Below are 9735 nucleotides of genomic sequence, written 5' to 3'. Positions count from 1 at the left end.
AAGAGGGAGGAAAAGGGAGACAAACACCACAATGCTGTTGCTACCCAAAGAGCCACTGTCCTCCTGCCAACCTTCCCCCAATTGCCCTGAATTCTATTGTGTAGGTAAGGGGAACCTCTGGTTCTCCAAGTTCCATCCACCCTAACCAGCATGACCAATGCTCAGGGTTGATGGCAGTCATATATCAAAATATATGGAGGGCACCAGGGTGGGGAGGGATGTAGAATGCCATGCACATTGATACTGCTATATCAACAACAGTTGTCTCCCTAGCATCTGTTATATGGAGACTTCGAAATATGGCAACCATACTTCAGACATAAAATGTGAGTTTTCGTATAACAGTGTCCTGGAATGGGTTTTCCAATGCTTTCCAGATATAAGCCTTCAACAATCTCTTTAAGAAATGGAGCATCAGTCAGAGCATTAACAACAACAACAACAACAACAACAAAAACAACAACAACAACAACAACAATAATAATAATAATAATTTATACCCCACCCATCCAGCTGGATTTCCCCAGCCACTCCATCACAATATTAAAAATAGAATAAAACATCAAACATTAAAAACTTCCCTAAACAGGGCTGCCTTCAGATGTCTTCTAAAAGTCAGATTGTTGTTTATTTCCTTGACATCCGATGAGTTTGAAATCCATTGCTTTTTTCCTTGTTGCTGTTCTTTCACCTTAGCTATATGTACTCATGTGTTCCCTGCTTCCCTAAAATGCCACACTTTAACAAAATCATTGGATGCTGTGTTCTACAAAGCTGGAAAGAGACAGCCATAGACATTTCAAAACATGCCTCAGGGCTTCCTTGTTCCAGTGCTGGAGAACATTCCCCTTTCCCCTGGTACAGCAATTCTGCACTTGGTAGTGATGAAAGAGGCTGCATATGAATCTGCCAACTTTCAAAAAAATGAAGAAGTAGTAAATGCAATCTTGACATTGTCTGACACTGATGAAAGCAGGGTTGTGAAAGTCTAGATTATTTATTAGCATCTGCAGAGCAAGTCAAATCATATTATTAAATATATGCTGAAGGATGCACAAGACTCCTACAAATCAAGGTCAAAAGGTAGACTAAGGTTGCAATACTATATACACTTAAAGGGGACCCCTGACCATTAGGTCCAGTCGTGACCGACTCTGAGGTTGCGGTGCTCATCTTGTGTTATTGGCCGAGGGAGCCGGCGTACAGCTTCTGGGTCATGTGGCCAGCATGACAAAGCCACTTCTGGCAAACCAGAGCAGCGCACAGAAACGCCGTTTACCTTCCCGCTTGGAGCAGTACCTATTTATCTACTTGCACTTTGACATGCTTTCGAACTGCTAGGTTGGCAGGAGCTGGGACTGAGCAACGGGAGCTCACCCCGTCGCAGGGATTTGAACTACCGACCTTCTGATCAGCAAGCCCTAGGCTCTGTGGTTTAACCCACAGCACCACCTGCGCTACACTTACCTGGAAGTAAATCCCATTGAACTTATTAGGGTTTACTTCAGGTAGACATGTATACGTTTGTACTGTTAAAAAATAAATACTATACTATGTATCATGATCTCCAAACCTAGTTGTGCATTGGCCACAACCTTTTGTACAGTAGGCTAGTTTCTTCATACACTCACACCCCTCTCTACCCCCCCCATTCAGCCAAACAAAAATCCGAGTTCAAGGACACAGTCCAGCCAGGCAATCTCTCAGGACATTCTATACAAGATCTCAAAGTAGCTGTCTTATTACAAAAGAATTTCAGAAATAGACTGGAAAGAGAAGTTGCTGAATTGCAACGTATTACCAAACTTAAAACCACGGAGAGACCTGGTCTGAATAGAGACATTGGATTCTTATGTCATTATACATGATGAAGCTATTTTTAGCCATCTCACTTCTTGCTTTTTCTTGTAAGACCAATTGAAGTCGTTAACAGTCATCAACAAGTTTCCACACCTATCAGTCAAATACCCATTCCCACCACCCTTCTGAGTGATACCGCTCCCCACCCTCTCACTATATATAAGGGTCTGGTGACTTCTGTTTCAGTGTATCTGAAGAAGTGTGCATGCACACAAAAGCTCATTTCAATGACAAACTTAGTTGGTCTCTAAGGTGCTACTGGAAGGAATTTTTTAATTGGGTTTATTTCAGCATCAGCCAAGTTGGGTTGAGACAGCCAAAGGATCGCTGAGGGTCTGTGTCCTGCCATTTTTGGAAGTGGCTCCCGCATTATTTGCTGCAGGACAGCTGCTGCCTACTGTTCCTCTTTGTTTTTTTTAGTATGCTCATGCTGCTTTGCTTTGCCTTCTCCACTCCCTCAATGCCAACAGGAAGAGGTGAAACAGCACACAAACAGTGCACACTCAAGAATCGTTGAAGTACAAAAAGGTAGAATGCTCTGAGAATTTCTTAGTCAGCAGATCCCATGGGAGAAGAATTTGAGAAGCAGCTCATGGATTTCAAGAAGAGCTGCTGAAAGGGAGACGAGAGTAAGATGTATGGGCTCCATAGTTTCCCTTTAGACAATTTCTTATCCAGTATTCCAAATAAAGTTTTTAACTTGTGGTAAATTGAAAAGCTCCTAAAAGAAAACGTGAGTTAGAAATATAACGATATACAGTATGCATTTCCTGCTTATGAAACAAATGTTCCTGGAAATCATTCATTAGGCAAGTGTTTGCATAAGAAGTCCATAATTTCCATTATTTCCTATGGAAACATTTCTAATCAGGGATTTATCCAATCCCCACCCCCACCTGATATCTTCCTGAAATGGCTGCAACCAATCAGTAAAAGAGAGACAAAGGCAAAAATTGATTTGTCCAGTTCCCCTGGTCTCTGATTCATCTGTTCAGGTATCTGAATTTGCAGAGTGTATAGTGAGGTTTGGGCATAATTCTTTATGCTTGAATATGTAAAATTTCAAATAGTGAGGGGGCAGATAGTGGGATAGATAAATAAGATTTATCTGTGCTGACTACTACAAATATTCTGCTCTGCATATTTGCAACTTTAGATCATAAACTAAAACAAAGCTTGCAGGTTCTTAATTTTTTCTGTGTTTTCTTCTTATTAGCTCTTCCCTATTGTTCAGTTCAGGTCTCCATAATATAATGTAACATTTTGGTGAAAAGATGCACCCTAACACCCCAGCACTGGAGGCTAAGATAGAAAAGATCTCCACCGCAATCATGTATTTTCCTTTGGTGCTCAGGTAGGATGGAATAAAGGAGAGCCAAACACTGCAAAAGACCAGCATGCTGAAAGTGATAAACTTGGCTTCATTGAAACTGTCAGGTAACTTCCTGGCAAGGAAAGCCACAATGAAACTGAAAATGGCTAGGAAGCCCATATAGCCAAGAACAGAGTAAAACAGAGTCACAGACCCCTCATTACATTCCAATATAATTTCATCTGTTACAGAGTGCATGTCCACATCTGGGAATGGGGGAGAGGTTGCCAACCACACCATACAGATACCTACCTGAACCAAGGAGCACGACAGAACAATGTAGTTGGCTAGTCTTTTCCCCACCCACCCCTTCATCTGGGATCCTGGCCTAGTGGCCATGAAAGCTAGAACCACAGTGATTGTTTTTGCCAAGACACAAGAAACAGCTGCTGAAAAGATTATGCCAAAAGCAGTTTGTCGGAGGAGACATGTCACATTCTCAGGTCGGCCAATGAATAGCAGTGTACAAAGGAAGCAGAGCAAGAGGGAGATGAGGAGAGTGTAGGTGAGGTTGCGGTTGTTGGCTTTGACAATGGGAGTGTTGTGGTGCTTCAGAAATGCTCCTAGGATCAGAACTGTGATCAAAGCAAAGGACAGAGAAAAACAAGCTAAATTGATTCCTAATGGTTCATCATAAGACAAGAAGGTCACCATCTTGGGAATACAGAAATCCTGGTTTTTGTTTGGATATTTCCCATCTGTGCATTTCTGGCAGTCGTTCATATCTGCAACATGAAATGATTTGGTCAAGCCATTAAGCTTTCTGGCACCAGTTTGAAGAACATGCCAGAGCTCCAACACTACTAAACACTCTCTATTTAAAGTTACAGGTAGGTAGCCGTGTTGGTCTGACGTAGTTGAAACAAAATAAAAAAAAATTCCTTCCAGCAGCACCTTAGGAGACATACCTGCCAAGTTCCTGTCTGAGAAATAAGGGACCGGACTGGAAGTAGCAGACCGGAAGTAGTGCTGCCACCATTTTGGAACTGGGCGGAGCATGCTTTTGATGCTACTTTGCCCAGTTCCAAAATGGCTGCCGCGCCAGAAGTCACACCGCAGCCATTTTGGAACTGGGCAGAGCTGCATCAAAAGTCGCTTCTGAGCATGCTCCGCCCAGTTCCAAAATGGCCACCGCGCCAGAATAAACCGGGGAAAAAAAATCTGTTTTTTCAGCTGGGAACAGCTGGAAAAACGGGGGTTTCCCGGGGAATACAGGAGACTTGGCAGCTATGCTTAGAGACCAACTAAGTTTGTCAGTGGTATGAGCTTTGTGTGCATGCACACTTCTCCAGGTATCTGAAGAAGTGTGCATGCACACAAAAGCTCATACCAATGACAAACTTAGTTCGTCTCTAAGGTGCTGCTGGAAGGAATTTTTTTATTCTCTATTTAAAATTAGTGCAGATATGATGAAATGTGGCAGAGGCTGAGTGGTTAAATTATTTTTAATGGCCAGCTATTCACTGTTGTTGTTTTTTTATTAAAAAAATTAAATAACAGATCACAGACACACTCCAGATTATTTTGTCTCCAGTAGCTTCCTCACAGCCTCTCCTTACCAAACTGTTCAATCATACCACCTAAGAAAAGTATTGCTGTATACCTATTCCTCTTAATTACATTTGAAATATATTTCTTACCATTCTGGTTCGAAATCTTCCCTTGTGGACATGGGATACAATCATAACAGCAGAATAGCTGACCCTCCTTCACTATCTTGCTGTAACCAGGAGCACAACTCTTGCTACATATTGAAAGGGGTCGTGTCTAATCCATACATGAAAGAGAATAAACATGTTCAGACTAAAGAGTTTGGGGCTCCTTACGTTTCTAGGGATTTTCCATATGCATTTGAAATGACAACATAATTCAGTAATGTACGAATGGGATCAATACTTCTATTTCCCCCTTTTATAACATTAAAAATGGCACGACATTGGGGCTCTCACCTACATGGATTGGTGAGAGCCACAATGTTGTACCATGGTGGACAATATGAAAAGCCAATGAGGGATAAAAAAGCAGGAGCATGGTCACACACCCCTCCCCACTCTCAGCAAAGGTCATCCACTGGGGCAAGCAAGGCCAATTGTATTCTGCGGCCAGGTTGGGACTGGATCTAAGTAATCTGTGTCTTCCAAGAATGCCCGCAGCTGCTCCTACAGGGCCCTCTCTGCCACCTCCCCCCCCAAAGCAGATACTTACAACTGGTCAATAGTTGTTCCAATCCAAAGGGTCCAGAGTTGGTTTCTGCAGGCGCTGTCTCCCCACTGCCTCTTTCAATGCAACACTTGCAATGGGGACCACCTTCTCATGCAGTGAAGTGTTAACCACACACTGGACCCAAACAGTCACCCCCTGGCCCCCCTTCCTATAAGCCAGTAGGGATGGGGCCAAAGGAGCACATGTAATGGCCTCAAGTTGCAGGTCTGATTCTATTAGCTGTTAGGTGGCACTGTGGGTTAAACCACAGAGGCTAGGGCTTGCCGATCAGAAGGTCAGCAGTTCGAATCCCTGTGACGGGGTGAGCTCCCGTTGCTCGGTCCCTGCTCTTGCCAACCTAGCAGTTCAAAAGCACGTCAAAGTGCAAGTAGATAAATAGGTACCACTACAGTGGGAAGGTAAATGGCATTTCCATGTGCTGCACTGGTTCGCCAGAAGCGCTTTTGTCATGACTTGGAAGCTGTACACCGGCTCCCTCAGCCAATAATGTGAGATGAGTGCTGCAACCCCAGAGTCGGTCACAACTGGACCAAATGATCAGGGATCCCTTTACCTTTACCTTTAGAGATTAATATTTTAGTTATTTTAGTTATAAAAGGTCTAGCCCAACCTCGAACATCTAATAAACTCAGGGCAGGTTAAAAATATAACGTTCAACATTTGAATAATTCCCTACGTGTCTAGAATTGGATCCTACCTGGTTAAACCAGTTGTGCCATGTTATGTCATCCTCACTGATTGTGAATGCTTGGTCTGCAGGACTCTCAGGATCAACCTTCCCAACTTTCACGGAATGAAATGATTGGTTCAAGGAAAAAATCCAGTTGACAATGTCCAATCCAGCCACTACCTCCCCATTCTGGTTGAAAGATATTTTGTCCCCCACACTGTTGTTAAATGAGATAACTCTAAGGAATTGATGGAGCTAAATAGAAACATAAAAGGCAAGACTAGAAAAAGGGCCCATTTAGATCTTTCAGACGATGCTTTACATTTGAGTGGGAAAGGAATGATGCAAAATATGCCCATTCTTTATATCCCAGAGAAGACCACAAAGAGTCTAACAGGGTGTCTGATTGTAATAAAGGCTATTGTGTCCTTTCTAGGTGGAAAGGGAAGGAAGGAAGGAAGAAAATGTTAGCACAGTAAGAATTGGGAGAGAATAACATTCAGTACACGATGCGATGCCAAATGAAGGATTTTGAATCCAGTACCTGCCAGAGCTGTTGAATTTGAAGCTTTGGTCCTTTTTCACCCACCATTCCTCTCCGTTTGGGTACAGATGAGGACATGTCATGTAACGCATGGGCCACGGCATAGACAGCATTGTAGATGCTGTAGCTGTGACCAGTCATGGATAATTCAAAATAAGTTCCAGGAAGGCTCTCCATCTTCTCCTGTCCTGTACAAATGTCTCCACTCACATTATCCACAACCACATTAGGGAACGTGCAGCCAAATGCCTGTTGCCAGAATGGCATTATAAAACTATCTCCTCTTCTGTTGAATGGGATTCTGCTTGCAACAAATTGAAGGAAACCGGGTGTATTACTGGAGTGAATTTTGAAGGACAGTGTGCCATGGAATGATTCGGTTTCCCAAGTTTTTTGATAGACCAACGAAGTGAACTCCACTTGTGCTGTCATTATCCATACTGTACCTTTTGGATTCTCGCTCATGTGTTCGAGTTCTGATACATATGGAAACCATCTGAAAATGGTCATGAAATATGATTCTCCATAGGCTACCACTACATTGGCTTTGCTGGCAATTATTGTATCATGAATTTTTGCTCCCATTTCTAGCATATCATTAATTCCACTGACAAAATTAAAACTGGGGATTTTTTCTAGGAAGGCAAAGCAGATACCATTCTTGGAAAACAGTGGAACTACAATATGTGCAAATCTTTCTCCAATGTCATTATTCATAACAATGGCACCAATCCATGTCCATCCAAAATACAGCAGCAAAGAGAGAATCCCCATGTATTGTTGGTCTTCCTGAGGTGCCATCTGGTAGAAGGAAAGGCCTGGAGTTTTATCATTCATCACAGGAGCAGAACCATAAATGAGCTAAGGAAGTATTAACAACAGGGGAGAAAGACAATAATAAGAATGGCATTTTCAAATGTTGAAAAAAAACCCCAACCCACATTCAATTAATAGTTAGAACAACCCTCTAAGAAAGGGAAATTTTTATTGTTCCTGTGACACAGAAAGGAATCAGATATTCAGGAAATGGGAGCCAGTCTATTGTTATCTAGTGAGTTCAATGCTTAATGGATAATTGCTGTTGACTCTAATGAAAAGAAATAGACTTGAACTCAAATACCTTTGCTAGGACACTCCATTAGAATGGAGTCAAACAATTCTTCATCTCATCCACCTCAAAAATGCCTGTTTTATCGAAGGGGAAAGTTCTGTTCTAAGGTGTTTTATGAACTTGGAAGCAAGTACTTGAAAGCCACTCACCTTTTCAAGAGAAGGGAAGTCTGGTGAAAGTGTGTGTGTAGGTCTGTCTGTATAAGCCCCGTCCTACTCTACAGCACTATATTTTGATATCAAATGCCATTGGCTCAGAGAGCAAGAAGTATGAGGCAGTGAGAAGGTTTCATGCCCATCTCCAACATGTCCAACATGTCCAGGTTCATAATAAATATAGACTCCCCTCCCACACTGTAGCCAAAGGGGTGAGCACTTTTTATTTTGGGTTGAACTTTTACAAATGTCCACTTTGGCTCTCAGAGTGTGGACCTTGGCATGCAGATAAAAAGTTAAACCTTACCAGATTATCTGATTAGTTGCAACATTCAGCTGCAATGAATGTTCATGAAGAATGTTTTTCTCAGCCAGCACAAGACAGTCATGAAAAATATATAAGATCTGTATGATTATTTTATGTGCACCCATTTCTAACTCCAATCAATGAAACGAAAGCAGAAAGAAAAAATGGATTCCAATACTCCACAAATAACCTACCTGTGGAATCTTATAGATATCCAAGATGGTTGCAATGTAAAGGGAGATTTCGGAGTCCAGTCCCCCAATGACTGCTGTCAGACTATTCTGGACACTACATCTGAAATTGGGGATGAACCTGTCTAGAGTGGATTGAAATAGCAGAGTGGCATGATAGGTCCACTTTGCACTTAAATAGCTGTCATAGATGTGGAAACCCAAGGTGACATTGGGTAAGAGCTCTGAGTTTTCATTGATTTCCTTCACCGCGTAGTCCAAGGCCAGAATGTGTTGGTAGTTCTTAGGCACAATGCTAGAATGAGAGATGGATTCTGTATCAGAAGGGTTTCCTTTATGTAGATAAAGAAAGAAATGAATGGAAGAAAATGTAAAAAAAGAAGAAGTAAGGTAGCTTTGAAAAGTGTGACTATGTGGAGTAAAGGGAGCTTCTTTTCTTCAGTGTTCTCTTTAACATCATAACCTTTTCTACAGCTCAAATGAATAACCCAGAGTTCTGCAACTCCAATACTTCGTTATATTATTTTAGTGGAATAAAGGAAGGAAGAAAAGTCCTTACACAAGCTCTTCCAGTAATGCTGGAGGGGGTTCTTTAGTGAAGGTGAATGAGCTGGAGATGAAGCGAGCCTGAGAGACAATTCCACCAATGATAATATCTCCTGGCTGATGGTACTTTTGAGGCGGAGGGTGAGGACTATGGACCCTGCATTGAACATTGCAAACCTTGCATACCATGTGAGGGAGAAATACCAGCTGCAAGACCACTAAAATCAACATTACAAGGGAAATATTCATTCTACACCCAGATTCTCTTATTTTGTTCTTCCACAGTAAAATTGGACTTTCTGTGATGATACGTGTCTGCTAGTTTGGTCTTCTGATAGGAATATCAGTATAGAATAGAAACTATAGAATGAGAAGCAGAGGTGTGCAGAAGATAGGTCAGAATCTACTAATACATGGTATTATGAGCGCAGTTCTGGTTCTGAAAAGAAATTCCAGGGCTGAGCATGTGCTCAAAGGTATTCTGTTCCCTAATCCTTAGGATATGTTGTCTCCCTGCTGCTATCTGATACCTGGCTCCACTGGTGGTTCTTGGGCTTCTATAATAAAACAAAGGAGATTTTGCAAGCCTGATATCTGCCTGCTCCTGATGCAAATTATCCAAGTCCTCTCCTTGGCTCTAAGTGGTACTGGCTATACTTATGACATTGTTCACCATCTTAGCTATTAGTTTTGCTCGTGATCCCTGAAACTGTCTAGGATTTTCGAGAAGCAGCAGAGTTATAATTACATTTCTTT

At 42.0% G+C, this 9735-nt stretch overlaps 1 protein-coding gene across 1 annotated transcript; it reads right to left on the bottom strand.

Moving 5' to 3' along the window:
• Nucleotides 1-3046: 3046 nt before the first annotated feature.
• Nucleotides 3047-9168, bottom strand: LOC118095477 (vomeronasal type-2 receptor 26-like). The gene is made up of 6 exons (XM_035136728.1): nucleotides 8993-9168; nucleotides 8437-8728; nucleotides 6670-7530; nucleotides 6153-6380; nucleotides 4873-4999; nucleotides 3047-3957 (listed from the first exon to the last, which is right to left on the bottom strand). Exons 1-6 carry the CDS (start codon nucleotides 9166-9168, stop codon nucleotides 3047-3049), a joined length of 2595 nt encoding a protein of 864 aa, XP_034992619.1.
• Between the last annotated feature and the right edge of the window lie 567 nt (nucleotides 9169-9735).

The sequence above is a fragment of the Zootoca vivipara genome, chromosome 13 (genome assembly GCF_963506605.1).
Source record: "Zootoca vivipara chromosome 13, rZooViv1.1, whole genome shotgun sequence".
Taxonomy (NCBI): domain Eukaryota; kingdom Metazoa; phylum Chordata; class Lepidosauria; order Squamata; family Lacertidae; genus Zootoca; species Zootoca vivipara.
Note: the sequence above shows the minus strand (reverse complement) of the source record. Positions and strands in the feature narration are given on the sequence as shown.